Raw genomic sequence first — 17,205 nt, 5'->3', positions numbered from 1 at the left:
AGGATAAGGGGAGGTAACGTCAACACAGGCGTGCCAAGAAATCTGGACCCCTGAATTACTACCTCGATCTCTACGAGGTATGTACTCCGTACTAACCTAGTAACTACAAGTATAGTCTGTAGGTAAGGTAAGCATGCCAGTGCTTTGTGCGAAGTATAAGTGACGTTTATCGCAAGAGCTTGGCACTCTGGTAGTTAACCCTGAACTGGCGCACAGACCAGCAACGCCTCGGGGTGCTTTAACCCTGGCAGCACGTAGTCGCGCATCAGGACCAACTCCCAAACAAGCTTGCGGAGGGGCACGCTCGGTGGATGAACGCCAACTCGTCACGGTGTTTAGGATCCGCGTACTATGCAGCGACCGTTGCGCTGATGCGCTCCATCCAAAATGCCGAGGAAAGCCCAAACGTGGGATGACTATGACTCGGCTGTCGCTCAGGTTCGTTAGTTGCCGGCATGAAGAAACGCCCATAGAGGCCCATGGAGGCCCTGTGCTCTCTGCACATTTACTTACCATTTACCAATCTTGCAGATTATCCTGGCGCCTTCCGACTCTGAGTTCCTAGACCAACTGATACCCGTTCTCAAAGATGCTACGACAACCAGCCGCATCGGTTCGCTCGTGCAGAGCCTATCCCAGTACGCCGACGAGCGCGAGAGCGACATCGAGCGCATTGGCCTGACCAAGCACGAGGAGTTCCTGAATTCTGTCAACCAGCTACAGAAAGTGCGCGAGGGCACTGTAGCGCTGACCTCCGAGATCCTGGACCTCAATCAGTCGATCCAAGCAAGCACCGAGAAACTCGCTGAGCAGAAGCAGGCCCTCGTCAACACGCGGGGGGTTCGCCAGAACATCACCGATGTGTCGAACGCCCTCGAGGAGTCCCTCAAGATCTTGCACGCTGTCAACAGTGCGCATGAACTCATCCGCAAGAAGAAGTATTATGCTGCCCTCAAGTCCCTGGAGGACCTTCAGAACGAGTACCTAGTGCCCATCATCCAGAACAGATTCGCGACCCAGTACAAGCTGGCCGACATGATCCAAAAGTCGATCCCCGCCTCACAGAAAGTGATTTCGGAGGCAGTCATGTCGGATCTGAACACGTGGTTGTTCTTCGTCCGGGAGTCGTCGCAGTTCTTGGGCGAGGTGGCCTTCTTCCACACACAGGAGCGAAGGGCCAGGCAAAAGGGGCGAATAGAGGGCAACGAATTGTTGAGCCGCTTCAAGCTGAACTCAGCCATCGAGCTGGTCTTCGATGAAAATGATGAGTTCGATGTCCTTAATAACGAGGAGATCACGGTTGACTTTACCCCGTTGCACGAAGCGGTGCACATACACGAAGCGCTCGGACAGATTGACCGGTTCCGTGCCGAATATGCGGCTACTAGGCGGCAGCAGAAGGAGTTGATCATGCCCGCCTCTGAGAACCTCTTCTCCGAGAATGATGATGATGACGACGCTCTCAAAACTTTGCTGGAATCCGTTGCCGGGTTCGCGATCATTGAGAAGGCCACCTTGCAGCGCGCGCCTTTGGCTCGCTCAACACTCGATGTAGGCTTCCACCGGGAAAATGCGCTTCGGTAGCCACTGACATTGGTAGGTTGACGAACTCTGGGACTCGATGTGCCAGGCCATCATCCGAATCACGTCCAAGTCATTAGAGGGCGTAAGCAATGCGGATTTGCTGCTAAAGGTCAAGGAAGACATTGCCTTGTTTATTCAGACGATGGAGGTGAGGCTCCCTGCCGTGGGATGTGCGTTTTCCCCGCTACTCACAAACATGCGGCCAGGGCTGGGGCTATTCCGCCTCCGTGGTGAATAACTTTCAACTTGTCCTGTTCCACAGATATGCCGACTTGCTGCAGCGACGGTTCGGCTCAGTCTTTCAAGAGGTGAGCCGGCAGATTCAGGGGACACTTGGTCGTAGCAACTGCAGCAGCTGACAGACATGCAAGATCGTCTCAACGGACGATTACATGCCCATGAACATCAGGACTCGCGAGGAGTACGACGATTTCTACACCGCAACCCTCTTTGGCGATGAGATGCCTCCTGACGAGGTCACGTACGTTCATCTGATTGGAGGCGGATCGTGTCTGACCGGCTTTAATGGCTAATACCGCTGCAGGTTTCCTACTGTCCTTCCCTTCTCCAAGATGTACCCTTACTGCTGTATAGCCATCAGGAAGTTTGAGCAGCAGTTCCGGGATTTTACTCGGGAAAACTTTGATCACACGAACATCGTTGACGAGACTCTTAGAGAGGTACTACAATGGCCGCATCATTGTCGATCATAGTTCGCGTCTAACTCGACGACTAGGCACTTGACGAACTTCTCACCGACATCGTGTGCCAAAGCCTGGTGGAGCAACTGAACTCTCAGTATCTGGGCCAGATTGTGCAGATTCTGACCAACCTCGAGTATTTCGAGGTTGCCTGCCAAAAACTCGAAAAGCTTCTAATCCATGGCCGGTCATCTACATCGGCTGGGGGCCCAGTGACTCTGAAGGCAACGGAGCTGTTCAGGAACCACAGAAAAACCGCAGAAAAACGCATCTTCGAGCTCGTCAACTCTAAGATTGACGATCTCGTGGACACCTCCGACTACGATTGGCAAGTGTCTACGCCCTCGTAGCCAGCCGGGTAATTTCACTAACAGCGCCGGATCAGGACTGCAACAACAAAACCTACCCAGCCTAGCAGCTACATGATGACTTTGACTCGGTTTCTCGAGAACAACATGTCGTCCACCCTTCTGGGACTGCCCCGCGAGATCAAGGAGCTCATTTACTTTGACGCTCTCAGCCACGCAGCCAACAAGATCCTGGTAAGACGCCCCTTCCTGCTCCACAACCTCCGTCTCTTGGCGATGAGGATTAACCGGCCTCAATCACCTAGGCCCTCCCTCTCTCCCCCGACGTCAAGAAGATCAACCCCAACGGCGTAGCCGCCATGGCGCTCGATGTGCAGTACCTGACCGACTTCGTCAGCAAGCTGGATAACGCCTTCATGCTGGAGCAGAACCTGGACGAGCTGCAGCAGACGGTGGCGCTGATGCAGTCCGAGAACCACGAGGAGTTCTACGACATTTCGATCCGCAACAAGAAGTATGGCCGGGTAGACGCCACGAACGCGCCCATCCTGCTAGAGAAGTAAGTCCATGCATCGTTATCACTTCTGGTCATGTCGACGGGAGGTCGAGGAGGCAACAGCGTCTGACTGCATGCGATTGTTTGCTAGGATAACTCAAACGGTTGAGAACCCAAGCCGGACTGCGCCGCTCTCTAACTTCGGGTCGCGCTTTGGCTTGAGGTGATGGACGACTTGCCTTGCCTCTTCGGGATGACGCCGAGGGACGTGCCCAGCAGCCCGAGACTGCCCAGGTCCCCTTTGAAACGGCCGAGGCGGGAACGCGCTGCGGACATGCAGCGGTTAACAACGATTGCCTACTAGGTGTAAGGCATGGGCCTCACTTCGCTGCGACAGCTCTCTGGGCGCGTCAAAGCACGAGTTGGGAATGAGAATGAACGCCCCCAAGTGTGGCCAGCTTTTACGGTCGTCCCTTGGGCGACGTTGCTTCTAACGAACAAGCGGTAGACAAGCCGAAGGAGCATCCTTATGCGAGCTCTTGTGTTCAATCTTCGAAGGAGCCCTGCTGTCTATCTAGGCATGTCCACAGGATGCCGTTCCACTCTTGCCATGCTTTTGGAGGTTCGATTGTTAGTATGCTCGGGCGGGAAGAAGCGGGCGGTTTTAGCGTTTTGCTGCCTCCAATTCTCTTTCCATCGCGTTGCCGCCCACCATCGCCCATTGTTGGTCTTCATCTTATGCTCGACTTTGGCGGAGCTTGGCACCATATCCTGCCCTTCCAATGGTGCTCGAGGAGCTCCGGCAGTCCCCTTACACAAAACTGCCGGAAACCTACCACACCCGACCAAAGAACAATGAAGCAGGAGAGAGGCGAGATTGTTTGAGCGCATGCTCCTTTGCGCCGAGACTGGTGGTTGCTCGATCTCAAGAAGGTAGATCGGGTACATTAGCGCACTCTTCAGGTGTTTAATTCAAACCTGACGGCGGCGCCAATCAGCGTGAGCTGCAGAAGGCTTCATGTCACGGAAACACAGAGGACGGCCCTGTCTCGTCTCGTCTCGTTTCCGAGGTAATAACTAGAAATTGCATCAACGAGGCCAGCCGGCCGCCGTCGACTTCTGCTTTGTTTTTGTGCTATGTACTGTGCTAGCAAACTGACTCTGCTGGTCAATTGACGTATCCTGGCCTAGTGATGTGCACCGCATTCGGCAGTGAGCAGCTGCTTGTGTTTACCGTAGTTTCGCTCTAAGATTTGCCCGCGGCCACCACGGGACCGCACGCAAAGTCAAGACGATGCTCTCGAAACCGTACCCCATACCCCGTACTAGTTATATTATATTTGACTAGAAAGCAATCGATCGACATAAAAATAGGAAAGTCGCTCCGCTACACGTCCAGGTTTCAATCCAGTGGTCCGTGTGCTCTGCGAGCTAGCTAGCACCCCAGTAATATAGTTGATTCCGCATTAAATTGATCGGATGAGCAAGGCATCGCCCCCACCCCCCCTCTCTTTGTTGTTAGTGCACCCCCCGCAGAACACTTGTGTAGAATCCCACCAGCCCCGCATTCTGCCCTGCCCAGACTCCAAGTGCCACGGAATGTAACCACGGCGCGCGCCGTCACATGGTTCGGCTGTGCGGTTTGGCTGTTTGCGATTCGACTGGGTGGTTCCGCACCAGTCCAGACAGGTCCGTAGCGTTGGAAGCAGACGTTCTCCGTGCCGTTCGAGGGCCCGGAGGAGCCCGAGACACTCGCAGAAGAGTTCGGGAGGTTCGCAGAAGGGGTTCCGACCATATCCGAAGGTCCGGGCGGACCCCGTGATATCCGGACGAGACAGCCCTGATGTCGCCATATCATTGCCCCGGATGAGCTCGGGATTGTTAGTAAGGGAAGGTTTTGGGTTCACGTTTTGCTTGGACTGGTTCGGGCTCGATTGCCGACCTGACTCCTGTGTGATCTGAGGGTCTTGTCGCGGACTCGAGTCCAGCCTGAGACTGAGGCTTCAGAGCCGCCTGGCCCTCGGCCCTCATGCCCGCCGCGGGTTGCTTTCCCAGCTGATCTGCCCCCTAGGCGCCCTACTAGTCCGGTTAGCCCTAATTCATCTCTCGGGGAGAGCTGCGCAGAGGATTGATTGATTGACTGATCGAGAGACGGAGTAGTCGTGCTAGGTGCTCAACATACCTGCTGAGGAGGCATCGTCCCGTACGTGTACATGTCATCCACGTTGTACATCTGGGCTTGAGGCTGACCATACGTGGGCGCTCCCGTCTGTACTTCACCGGGATACATCGTTTGGGGCTGTCGGTAATCGGCTTGGGGGCCCATGTTGTGGCCTCCAAGGGTGTAGTCCGGTGCAGCCATGGGATGCTGCCCCGTGTGGTTGGGGGCCCCGACCCCAGGGATCTGCGGCTGCGCGGCAGCGTTTTGCGCGGCGGCCGCTGCTTGGTTGCTCGTCCGCTTGGCGTGGGAGGAAGCTTCCTCGCGCGGCACGATGTCGATAAGGAAGTCAAACATGTCCGACTTGGCCAGCGCCGAGGCGATGTCGCTCCGCTGGAGAGTGCGTCGCTTATTCTCCTCGGCATGGATCCAGGCCCGCATGGTGAGCTCGGTGATGAAGATGTCGCAGCCCTTGGCGAACAGGATTGGGGCCTCTGCAGAGATCATCTTGACCTCGGGGTCTGCCTTCATGACCTTCTTGATCCGCGCGAGCGGCAATTGGTGCATCTTGTAGTCGTGCGTATCACTCTCGAGATGGTTGATGGTGTGCTGCCAGTACGCCGTAAGGACGTCCTTGTAGTGGCCCGTCAGGCCTTGGTGCACATTTGCCCATGTTCCTGTGTACAGCTCGGACGGCGCGAAGCCTTGCGCAGAGATCTAGCACCATCATGCCAGCGTTCAGCAAATTCGCGGTCTCGGGTGAGAAACGGAACAAACTTACCGCTGCGCTGGCTCCGTAGTGACCGCCCAGGCTGAGGTCGTAAACGGGCATCTGCCGGGTCTGCTGGCCGTGCTGGCCGTGCTGGCCGTGCTGGCCGTGCTGCGACGAGGACGAGTTCGGATCCATGGCGTGTCCTTGTTCCTGTCGAATGCGGTCCGCAACGGCGTTCTCGGTTCCCGTTCACGCGCGCGACAGGAATTCTGTACTATTCGGATGTCGCCTGAATTGATATTGGTTTCTGCGCCTTTTTTGCGATGCACTGCGTTTCGGCAGTCCGCGACTGTATGACCTCATGCCCTGTTAGCGCGTGCATTTGTTTACTTCGCGACTTGTCGCCGCGCCTTGCCCACCACACCATACCGTCGCAATCAGCCTTCCCCTCAATGACCCGTTGATTGGACGGAAGTGATGATTGGGTGGCGCGCCTTGGGAAGGGGAGCGAATGGGTGGAGTTCAAAGGGGTGTTTGAACGACGGGGACTCGCCTGACTTTGCGGACGCGAGCCACTCAGCTCTCGTTGCGAGTCGTAGGAGATGATTGGCGAGAACCAGGTTCGCGGATTGGGTGAAGCTAAAATAATGAAGCTCGAGAACTGCCGCAGCGGCAGAGGGAAGATGGTAACGGAATAAAAGCGGGATGAACGTACTGTACAAAGTCACTCTCACGACACGGGATTTGGGGAGAAACGTCGAGCACCTGGAGATCGGAGAAGATGTGATTTGTGCAAGCGGTCAGCCAGCTTCGGAGAGTTGGGCATCAGCGTGGGCGGACAGCAGGTGTGGCGCAGGTTCGAACCCTCCAGCAGAGAATGCGTGCGGGGGATTGGCCGCCTTTATGGCTATTTTTCGAAGTTGCCCCAGCCGCTGGACAGCTGGCACCTCTCCAGCCTCAAGTTGCCCTACCTGATGACGGAATTTCAGCCAATCAAGCGTGCATGGTGGGCCGGCGAGTTGGGCTCCGGGCATCATTGTTTCTCCTGCCGGGCGCATGGACCAGCCCCGGGTATGGCAAGGGTCTGGTCCGCTTCAAGCAAAATCGGGGAAGTGAGGCTGCGAGCCGAGAGCCCCACTTACGATTTCTGCTCTTTGGGAATTTTTTTTCTTGCCTATTCTTGCGGCTTCACCTTCGTATCCGTCTTTTGGAAACTCTCCCAAAAATTCCCAGGAGTTCAGCTCCTCAAACCGAGAGCTGTAATTCATCAGGCAACATGGGTCCCGTTCTCGGCCTTCCAGATGAAGAGATCGACCGCCTTCTTTCGGAAGCCGAGGCCCGGCTTTCTGGGAATGCCAGTGTAGACGCCGCGGCTGCCGCGCCGGCCGCGCCGGCCGCAAAGACACCAGCAAGCCTCGCGGTGCCTCGCCCACCAATCACTGGGGAACAGACAACAGTCCCGGAAAAGAAGTCCGAGAAGCTGTCGGTCCGGGTTCCCCAGCTAGCTGAGAAGAAGAAGGTACGCGCGATATTTCGCTTCTACTTCCTGCCCTGTCTTGTCTCATGATGAAAACAAATCCCAAATCGTATGACGCTAGCAAGATCCCGTCATGGGACTCAAGCTTGCACCACAATGATTTCCTATAGTTCATAGTTACTCTGACGGCGAACTATCTCCCCCTTCTTGTTGAACGCGCTTCACATCGTCGATCTAGGGTGCTGACCGACAATAGGGACCAAAAGACACGCTAGGCGCCGATTGGTTTAACATGCCTCGTACCAATCTCACACCCGAGCTGAAGCGCGATCTTCAAGTGCTGAGGATGCGTGACGTGGCCGCCATGGGCAAGCAGTTCTTTAAGAAGGATACCCGGAGAGACCTGGTGCCCGAATATAGCCAAGTAGGGACGATCATCGCTGGCGCGACAGACGGCATGAACAACCGTCTTACGCGCAAGGAGAGGAAGCGGACCATTGTGGAGGAAATCCTGGCTCACGACAATGTCGGCAAGCTCAAGAGCAAATACCAGGAGATCCAGGAGAAGAAGAGGAGCGGAAGGAAGGAATATTACAAGAAGCTGGTTGCTGGCCGCAGGAAGCGCAACGGATGAGCGATGGGGGGTTATCGTACCTGCGGAACCATCCACCAAGACTTCCCATCGGGCCAAGCGAAGGAAACATGCTGCGCGGCATTGGCCATGCCGGGCTCACGCGCTGCGCCGCTCACGAGTCGGAGGCCTGTGCTATGGATCGACCTTCACGATTCTGATGCCCCCTTCCGGTCGGGTCATCATGATCCCCCCTTGCTCTTGAACTTGGGCAGATTATACCGGCAAAGCCAAGATGCCCGTGTATTCCGTACAAGCATACGTCTACTCCGTAGCTGTGGGGGAACATATGGACCATAGACCAGGACGGGCTTGAAATACCGGAAGATAGTCAGTGTCAGGCCAGAAATGCCATTATGGCATGCAAGAATAATAATAAACGTCGAGCCGAATAGTGAATGCACGTTTGACCAGTTGTGCGATCCTGCGTCTATTCGGCTTTGTCGTGTTTTCTGTTCGATGCCATTTGCTGGTGGTCATCCTATCGATAAGAACCCTGGTCAATTTCGCGCCAAAAACTCGGCTGAACCGTGAGGTTTGTTGCACTCGACATCCACCATCGTCGAGGGTCACGCCGAGATGAACGCGCCGCGGTTAATACGGCCATTACGGCCCCTTGTCCAGGGGAAACTGGTAAGCTCGTTGTCTGCACATTGAGAGGGCGAAAGGCATCTGATCTAGCGACAATGACAGCCCCTCACGACTGCTCGACCGGGCGCGGTCGCCATCCCGCGAGCCTCGACACAGCTTCGTAGCTATGCTTCGGTGTGAGTCGATCATGCTGCCAATTTTTTTTTTTATAATTCGAGTTGCTAACAGCAGAATCGACAGAGAAGGATCTGATGCCGCAAAGCAGTCGAGGTCGGCCAACCCAGCCCCGAAAACCCCTCCTACCCCGACCCATCCCATCCCATCCCATCCCATCCCGGCGTCAGCCCCTGAAACCCAACCACACGCGGGCGATCGCTAACGTATCGCCGAACAACAGCGCCAGCGCTGCCGAGCCGGCCGATGCGCCGAACTCCGACAAGGCCCGGATCTCCCGCATGCCGCGCGCGCTGGAGGCGCTCTACCTGAAGCCGCTCCGGCGCGAGGCCGAGTACGGCGTGCCGACGTGCAACCTGCAGCTGCGCTCCTACTCGGTGCGCAACCTCGAGTTCTTCTGCGACTTCGCCCTGCGCGCGGCCTACTTCGCCGGCCTGCCCGCCTACGGGCCCGTGCCGCTGCCGCGCATGGTCGAGCGCTGGACGGTGCCCAAGTCGACCTTCATCTTCAAGAAGAGCCAGGAGAACTTTGAGCGCATCACGCTGCGCCGGCTGATCCAGATCAAGGACGGCCACCCGGAGACGGTCCAGCTCTGGCTGGCGTTCCTGCAGAAGCATGCCTATTATGGGATCGGTATGAAGGCAAACATTTGGGAGTTCAGCAAGCTGGGTACGTTATATTTCGTATCTGGAACTTCTTTTCTTCCCTCTGCGTGTGTGTGTGTGTGTGTGTGTGTGTGTGTGTGTGTGTGTTTGTGGGGGGGAGTTGTGGTTGCTAATCGATCCGATTGCAGACGTCGGCAAGGAGATGGACAAGAATTTGGAGGAGGTGGAGAAGGAGATGGAGGGCAAGTGGGAGTACCTGAGCTACGTGGAGCGGCGGCCAGAGTTCAAGAAGGGCAAGGACGAAGGTCCCCGCGAGCAGCTCCCTGCGCCGGAAGAGATCGAGGAGCTCCTGGCCAAGGAGAGGAGACGGATCTCGGGTGGTCGCTAAAGAGAATGATCGTTAAGGTTTTCGCAGAATGTATCAATATTTCAGAGCTGTATCCTCCCGCAGGGATTGACTTATCTGTACTGTACATGTCCAATCAATATCAATACATCATGATGTGGTGCCAAGCACGACTGTCGCTTAAAAAAAAAAAAAAGGGTACATTCCATCCCCCTTTTGAGAGGGAGATGTATGCTTAGCCGTCGTATTCGAGGGGATAAACGTCTTCCCTCGAGCGTGATGTGGCGGCCATATAGGTGTTTATAGGTGGTGCTCTTCGCTTGGGCATTTTCGTCTTTCGCGCTGCTGTAACTTAATGTCTCGGGAAATTTTGACGCGAACTTTCCCGTCTCGGTCATACCACGGACTCGCAACGGTTCAATGACCGGTTTCCTGGCCACACAAGCGCTCAATTAGACGCCTTGACAAAACTCTCAATCATCCCTGTTTCCCAAATTGCAATGCACCACAGCTGCAGGGCCGGGCGCAGTGTCTGGCAGCAGCTGGTGAGTGCGCCAAGCCGCCCGCTGCTGCAACCAGCGAAACACACTAAAGGAATTGAGAAGACGACGACTGCCATCACCACCACCAGCAGCACAACAACAGCAACAACGACGGTAACCGCCCGGCATTTTGCGTCCTCATCCCGAACGGATGGGGAAACGGATGGGGATGGGGACCCATTTAAGAAAAGAGAAAACGTGGGCGGGCAGACGGCCGCGCCAGTGGTAGCACCAGAATCATCACAATCGCCCTCGTCCAACACCGTCGCCGAGGGTGAGGCCGGGTCCATCGTGGCCAAGGCTTCTCAGAAGCCGAGCAGCACGCCGTCTGAGAAAGGCCGCAAAATCATATTTTCGGGCATCCAGCCGACCGGCGTCCCTCACCTTGGCAACTATCTCGGGGCCATGCGAGAGTGGAAGCGCCTGCAAGACACGGCCGAGCCCGACACAAAACTGTTCTTTTCCATCGTTGACCTGCACGCCCTCACCATTCCACGACCGCGAGAGGAACTGTTCGAGAACAGGCTGAAGATGATGGCCAGCTTGCTCGCCACTGGGCTCAACCCGGACCGGGCCGCCATCTTCTTCCAGTCGTCCGTGGGCGAGCACGCGGAGCTGCAGTGGATTCTGAGCTGCACCGCGTCGATGGGATATCTCTCGCGTATGACCCAGTGGAAGGTGAGCGGCGATTCCCTCGGGGAGACTCAGGGGGGCGCACTTCATGGGCTAACGAGGCGCCGTAGAGCAAGATGCAACTGGGCGACAATGCCTCCCTCGACGACCCCAAGGCGAGGAGGTCGCTGAAACACGGCCTCTTCTCGTACCCCATCCTCCAGGCGGCCGATATCTTGCTGTATCGCGCCACCCACGTCCCCGTGGGCGAGGACCAGCGCCAGCACCTCGAGTTCGCGCGCGAGTGCGTGTCCAACTTCAACCACACGTACAAGACGAACTGTCTGGTGCAGCCCGAGACCCTGATCTCCCCGGCCAGGCGCATCATGTCCCTTTCCAACCCGCTCCAGAAGATGTCCAAGTCCGACCCCTCGCCAAAGTCGCGCATCCTCATCACCGACACGCCCGAGGAGATCGCCAAGAAGATCAGGCACGCCGTGACCGATTCCACCGACAGGGTCACGTACGACCCGGCCAACCGGCCCGGCGTGGCCAACCTGATCGAGATCCTGTCCAGCTTCGACCCCCAGGGCCGCGCCCCAGCGCGGCTGGCCGAGCAGATGGAGGGCTACAAGATCGCCGAGCTGAAGCAGGTGGTGGCGCAGGTCGTCAGCGACGAGCTGGCCGAGATCCGCGAGCGCTACCGCCAGTACATGTCTGACCAGGATAAACTGAAGGAAGTTGCCTTCCAGGGTACCGCTACGGCGAGGGCCACCGCAAGAACCACCATGGGCCACGTAAAGAGAGCCATCGGGCTGGGTGTCTGAAGGTGGCGGTCCTGTGTACTGCATATATCCACATGTACAACAAGTGTATGATAGACTCGAGAAGGAGTCAATTTTGTATAGCATGGAACCAGTGTATAACAGTAGGAATTCTAGATATTTTGGATGCCCTGCATTCTTATGCTTAGTTCCGTAGTATTTCTGTGTGTGACTCCATTGTCCCTGTGTCAGGAACCATACAAACGTCTAAGGTCAGAGGCGCAAAGCTGAGAAACAAAAGAAAGAGAATATATTGGGGGACTAAAACGATCTCGAAAACAGAAGACATACAGAGGAAGAAAAAAAACAGGGACTCTGGGAAAAAGGGGGGGGGGGATTCACATTCGTCATTCCTGGCCAGCGTCTCTTCTCACAAACGACACGGCTACACCTTCGTCACGTCACGCTCAAGTGGCCATGTAAAGCAGGTAAGATGGCTCTACAACACGCACCTGCTCCCCTTCCCGATCGCCAAATCATGAAACCACCCACACCACAGCCCGATCCAGCGACTGCTCTCGTGTGGCCTCTCCCCTTCCGAGGACCACCCTACCACTTCTCCCTCCCCGCCGCCGATCGACTGACCCTCCCTCTAAGAGACATACGCAAAATTGGCGCCGCGACAGGCCATCCAAAACTCCCGCACCACCTGGTTTGTCGTTCTCGCTCCTCGCAATCTACGCGTAAAGGATCACTCCCGTGTTAGCGTGCTCATCTCCATTTCTCTCTCTCTCTCTCTCTCTCTCTCTTCTCTAGAGTCGCCGCAAAGCATGAGGCGATGAAGACGGGAGGAGTGAGAGCACAAGATAGCAAGAGAAAGATAGCAAGAGAAACAATGATGATAAAAAAATGAAAAAGCGACTTACGCAATGACCTTCCGCAAAAACGCCATCCTCTCCTCGGGCCCGACCCTCTCCGCCCCCGGGAAGCACCCCCCGCCCGCGCCGGAACCGCCACTACCACCATCACCATTACCACCACCGCCGCCGCCGCCGCCGCCGCTACCGTCGGCTCGATCGTGGCCCTCAAACAGCGCGGCGTGCAGCCACTCCTGCGCGCCGACGCAGTTGCCGACCAGCTTCTTGAGCGGCTCGCACAGCTTGTCCAGCTCGGAGCGGGCGGCGTGGCCGCCAATGTTGCGCACCAGCGACCGGGCGACGAGCGGGCCGAGGTGTGTCATGGCCGTGGCGATGGTCTGTTTCAGGTCGACGTCCGGGGAGGGCGTGCTGGAGGTGGGAGGGGGGAGGGTCTGTGTCAGGGGGATGAAGTTTGCCTTCGTTATCGATGTTAATAACGTGTGTAAAGGGGCTTCGGGAGGGGAGAAGAGCAGGGCTCGGTCCGTTGGCTGCTCACCCAGAACTCGGATGCTGCCGCCTTTGGAAGGGGCTCGTTGCCGTCGAGGACCTTGATGGAGAAGAGGAAGAAGAACTCGAGGAGCGGGGCGTGGTGGGGGTGGAAGAGGACGTCCGGGTATTTGGACATGACCTTGTCGACAAAGTTTATGCCGTTGACCGAGATTTCTGTGTCGGCTTCGGGCTCTGCGAAGCAAGGTGGGAAGGCAGAAGAGAAAAAGCGAATACCGGATCAGCTCTCTGCGCCTGACTAAAAAAAAAAAAAAAAAAAAAAAAAAGGGGGGGGGGGGGGGGGGGGGGGGGGGGGGGGGGGTTTACGCCGGGGCGGACATACCTGGCAACGCCTGGAGAATGGAGATGACCCACGGCAGGAGCCGCGCGAGCTGCGCTGGGACGTAGGCCTTCGGTCCACGGTATAAGCTGCCGACGAAGGAACAAGCCGTGCTTAGCAGCGTGCCCACCCGCGGCGTCTCGTACCGCTGCTGCGTAAAGTAATCCGTGACCGCGTCGGGCGGGAAGACGAACGGCCCCGGCTCGGTCTCGGAGAAACCGGCGCGGAAGATGTTGCAGATGATCTCGATCACCTCCCCGCTGGTGCTGAACACGCGCTGGACCTCTACCATGACCCGCATCATGTTCTCCTGCAAGCGGGCGAGCCCGCTGTTGGGATCAAGCGGCCGTGGCTCGCTGTCCAGGTCCACCGGGCGCTCCTTGACGTCCTGCATGCCCTTGGCGATGCTGGCAAGACACCTCATGGACCGGAGGGCGATCTGCAGGGCAATCTCCTCCGCCGGGGGCGCAGACTGCGGGTTCGGCGGATCGAGGCCTCTCAGGAAATCTGGGTGCTGAAGGTTTAGCAGACCCGGGTTCGCTCTGAGCCGGACTGCGAGCTCAAAGTCCTTCTTGAGAACGCCGGAGAGCTCCTCGAACATGCCCAGCCTCTGGTTCTCGTCCTTGACGGCCTGGATGATGGAGGCAATGGCGAGGACGATCCGCTCCTCGGCCAACGAGTCGAGCACCTGGCTGCTGCGGATGGTCTGGTAGTGGTTGATGAAAGCGCCGGCCTCGCCGGTCAGGATGGAGCGGCATGACGAGCACAGCGTAGAGATGGACTTGGCGGACGGCCCTCCGAGGACGGAGTCGCCGAGGGCCGCGAAGAGGAGATTGAGAGCGTCGGGTAGGTACTGGGCATTCCGCTCAAAGTATTCGCAGTACCGCTCGATCAGCGCCAGCCCGGTCTGGCGGAGGCGCAGAGGGATCGGACCCTGGGCCTGGCCGAGAAGGTCGAAGAATGGGGAGGCAAAGACCTTGCTGAGCTCCTGATCGAAATTGGCATCATCCGAGATGCAATCGGACAGAGCGCCGAGGCAAAAGGCCGATGCTTCGATCTCGGCCCAGGACCGCGCGGCGAGCGCTTGGAGGAACAGGTTGACGAAGAAAGAGACGAGGCTCATGCCTTCGAGCGTGAAAACAGACTGCAGCATGTCGGTGACGTCCTTTCTGGCATCCCCAAACGCGATGCGCTCGGTCGAGTCCCACCCGGCGAATGTTTCGGCCGGGGGCCACTGGATCTTGCGCCAGCAGTTCATCACCACGGTTTTGAGATGCTGCTCGGCGTAGGGCTTCCAGGCCTGTGCCTCTTCCTCGTCCGAGTACGTGGAGTCGATCATGGTCTCGATAAAGGTAGACCAGAACTCGAGGGCGGGAACGAAGATGGAGTCCTCGCCGACGAGGTAGCCGTCGGCGGCGAGAAGCCCGCTCAGGCTCTCCAGGAACCTCTGGGAACGGCTGTCGGTGCTGCGCATGAGATCCTGCACCTTGGCGTCTCCGTAGGCCAGGAGGACGAGACCAAACGAGATCCCGTCCTCTTGGTGGTTCCCGTGGATCAACCGCCGATACTGTTCGGCCGCCCAGGGACTCTCGAAAAGGGCGGCGAGCGTGGCGTAGTGCTCGTCGGTGAAGAAGGTTGAGTAATTTCCGAGCGCGTCACTGAACAGCTCGGCAGTTGCTTGGAAGAGGTCCGGATCGGCGAAGCAGTTGATGGCAGGACCGACGAGCTGTCTCAGGGGCGCCACCAAATCCGGGTTGGGGGATGCTCGCTGCGCATACAGAATCCAGGCCTGCCGGTGACGGTTAGTTAGTCCAGCCGTCGACGAGGAGCACTCTTCCTTCCTAGCGGGCTTTCGGCTCACCTGGAAACAGCCGAGGGCCTCTCCCTGCGTTTTCAGGTCGGGGTTGTCCTCGGGCGGGGAGAATCCGCGGGCGAGCAGGCAGACGACATCGGGCCCGTTCTTGACCAGACGGCCGTGTACTTGGATGCTTGTGCTCTTGGTCAGCTAGCTACGTGACGTGCCGAGACAGAGACAGGGGCGGACTATGATGCTCACAATTTCGGAGCGCTCATGTCGGTCTTGCCGACCTCTTCGACCAACGAGGTAGCGAGCCATATCGCCAGCCTCAGCTTGTGGCGGTCCAGCTTGCTGACGAGGATATCTGTCGGGAGGGCGTCGTCCAGGCCGTCCACGGGAGCGCCCCGGCCAAGGTCCAGGCAGTGGATGAAGTGGCGGATGCAGTTAGGCCACAAGTGGGAGAAGTGCATGAAGAAAGTGACGAGCGCGGTGCAGAGCTTCTTTACGACGAAGCCGCCTGCTCCGTCGGCGAGCGACTGGATCGTCCAGCTGATGATGTTCTCGAGGAGAGTCTTTGCATCGTCTTCGCTCAGGCCCGAACTGTCAACCGGTCAGCTCTTTCCGGGCTCTCACTCCCCCGTCTCCGCCGTCCATCAGAGGTGACAGTGTGCATCCGTACCTATCCCGGTTGAGCTTGATGATGAGCGTCAGGGCGGCATAGAACCTGATGTTGTCCTCGCGGTGGGCGATCAGGCTCTGGGCCAGCTGCCATCCCTCAGGAGACCGCTGCAAACGGTGAAGCACCTCCTGGATCTTGGAGATGGTCTCGGGAGAGTTCGGTTGATAGAGTGCGCGAATCAACTACCATCTTGCGTCAGCTTCGTCTCACAACGTTCTTCTTTTTCATGTCAACGATGGATGCATCCGACTTACTGCTTCGACCTCCGCGAGGCTGCTTGGTAGGGGCAGTTGCTGCATTGGGCCGTCGCTCATTTTGTCGATTTTTTTTTCTTTTTCTTTTTCTTTTTCTTCTCTTTTCTTTTTTTTTTTTTCCGACGTTAAAAGATGGCGCCTCGCTTGAGACCAAAGCAAACGATCGCTCGCCTGCAAACCACGATTCTCGCAACGCAGGCGTCACTGTTGAGATATGGATCTCATTTCGCGAGGTGGCTGTTTGTAAACTTTTTCTTCAGTTTGAATCGCTCTCTCTAAATTTTGGATGTTCCCTTTTTTTGGCGGTTTTCATCCCGCGTTCCCCTTTCTGAGTGCGCGAAGTCGCTGCGTGTCTTTCACAACGTCACGGAGGCTTCCGCGCCCTACTTTGTGGTCGCGCTGGGGCTTGGCGGGACAAGCTGCTGAACTGTACAAACTGTACAATACAGTAGGGTAGTGTACGGAATACAGGGATTATTACAACAAGTGTCTGATCTTTGGCTCCTACCCGTGGTTATCAGGCACCACTCTCGTACGCCTTTCAGTCGCATTGTGGAACCCGGAGCACCCCATGTGGCTACGCAGTACTCCGTACTTCGTACAATTAACACCCAGAGGCCGCCGGGAGTAATAACGCACCGGCTTGATGCCCCCGACCTGCGGGAGCTGCTGTGCGCCCGAGGATCCTGACCCCACCACGCGGTCGCAGGGTGAAAAAGTGACAGCGATAGCGATAGCGGCCCACTGAGCGTGGGCTCGGCGGGTACTGGGCTGTCGCGTGTGGTTCATGCAGTTTTCCACAACCGTGCCGTTCTTTGGGCTTCCATTGTCAAGAATAACTATCGTAACAAGCCTTTCTTTCTCTTCGACGCTCGGTATGTACATTACATAACTTACATGTCTACACACCAAGTACACCAGTACATATAGATTACAGCGTATGTGCGCCACGAGACGGGCAATCTGAACTCCATATCTGCGTTTGCTACCCCACCAAAAGGAGCTCACGACCAGTTCAATCAGGCGCTCT

The 17,205-nt window shown here is 57.0% G+C and overlaps 5 protein-coding genes across 5 annotated transcripts; 3 read left to right on the top strand and 2 right to left on the bottom strand.

Moving 5' to 3' along the window:
- Window positions 1–387: 387 nt before the first annotated feature.
- On the top strand, window positions 388–3,156 carry P884DRAFT_273769 (exocyst complex subunit Sec15-like-domain-containing protein; the record flags this gene model as incomplete). Its single annotated transcript, XM_069442627.1, has 9 exons — window positions 388–438; window positions 532–1,551; window positions 1,601–1,732; window positions 1,791–1,892; window positions 1,956–2,065; window positions 2,129–2,264; window positions 2,321–2,613; window positions 2,671–2,827; window positions 2,899–3,156. 9 exons carry the CDS (start codon window positions 388–390, stop codon window positions 3,154–3,156), a joined length of 2,259 nt encoding a protein of 752 aa, XP_069301413.1.
- A 1,895-nt stretch (window positions 3,157–5,051) lies between these two features.
- Window positions 5,052–6,243, bottom strand: P884DRAFT_1080 (CCAAT-binding transcription factor subunit AAB-1-like protein). Its single transcript, XM_069437061.1, has 3 exons — window positions 6,029–6,243; window positions 5,272–5,964; window positions 5,052–5,165 (listed from the first exon to the last, which is right to left on the bottom strand). The coding sequence occupies exons 1-3, from the start codon at window positions 6,152–6,154 to the stop codon at window positions 5,157–5,159; spliced, it is 828 nt and encodes a 275-aa protein (XP_069301412.1). The 5' UTR covers window positions 6,155–6,243; the 3' UTR covers window positions 5,052–5,156.
- A 992-nt stretch (window positions 6,244–7,235) lies between these two features.
- On the top strand, window positions 7,236–11,764 carry P884DRAFT_188802 (uncharacterized protein; the record flags this gene model as incomplete). Its single annotated transcript, XM_069437389.1, has 9 exons — window positions 7,236–7,478; window positions 7,693–7,962; window positions 8,560–8,566; window positions 8,603–8,700; window positions 8,761–8,834; window positions 9,056–9,501; window positions 9,626–9,817; window positions 10,561–11,003; window positions 11,162–11,764. The coding sequence occupies 9 exons, from the start codon at window positions 7,236–7,238 to the stop codon at window positions 11,762–11,764; spliced, it is 2,376 nt and encodes a 791-aa protein (XP_069301411.1).
- A 252-nt stretch (window positions 11,765–12,016) lies between these two features.
- On the top strand, window positions 12,017–12,557 carry P884DRAFT_978 (uncharacterized protein). Its single transcript, XM_069446212.1, has one exon. It carries the CDS (start codon window positions 12,195–12,197, stop codon window positions 12,465–12,467), a length of 273 nt encoding a protein of 90 aa, XP_069301410.1. The 5' UTR covers window positions 12,017–12,194; the 3' UTR covers window positions 12,468–12,557.
- A 491-nt stretch (window positions 12,558–13,048) lies between these two features.
- P884DRAFT_190366 (armadillo-type protein) lies at window positions 13,049–16,235 on the bottom strand (the record flags this gene model as incomplete). Its single annotated transcript, XM_069437508.1, has 6 exons — window positions 13,049–13,299; window positions 13,448–15,233; window positions 15,306–15,432; window positions 15,501–15,842; window positions 15,922–16,103; window positions 16,176–16,235. The coding sequence occupies 6 exons, from the start codon at window positions 16,233–16,235 to the stop codon at window positions 13,049–13,051; spliced, it is 2,748 nt and encodes a 915-aa protein (XP_069301409.1).
- Window positions 16,236–17,205: the final 970 nt, after the last annotated feature.

This window comes from Thermothelomyces heterothallicus (genome assembly GCF_042370625.1).
Source record: "Thermothelomyces heterothallicus CBS 202.75 unplaced genomic scaffold P884_scaffold_1, whole genome shotgun sequence".
Classification (NCBI taxonomy): domain Eukaryota; kingdom Fungi; phylum Ascomycota; class Sordariomycetes; order Sordariales; family Chaetomiaceae; genus Thermothelomyces; species Thermothelomyces heterothallicus.
The sequence above is the reverse complement of the archived record's forward strand: the minus strand, read 5'-3'. Positions and strand labels throughout refer to the sequence as shown.

Bases quoted from the DNA above. Each gene is read 5' to 3' on its own strand.
- P884DRAFT_978 (XM_069446212.1), top strand. From the start codon at position 12,195: ATGGCTCTACAACACGCACCTGCTCCCCTTCCCGATCGCCAAATCATG.
- P884DRAFT_1080 (XM_069437061.1), bottom strand. From the start codon at position 6,154: ATGGATCCGAACTCGTCCTCGTCGCAGCACGGCCAGCACGGCCAGCAC. The intron at 5,965-6,028 runs GTAAGTTTGTTC...TGATGGTGCTAG, and splicing joins ACTACGGAGCCAGCGCAGCG to ATCTCTGCGCAAGGCTTCGC.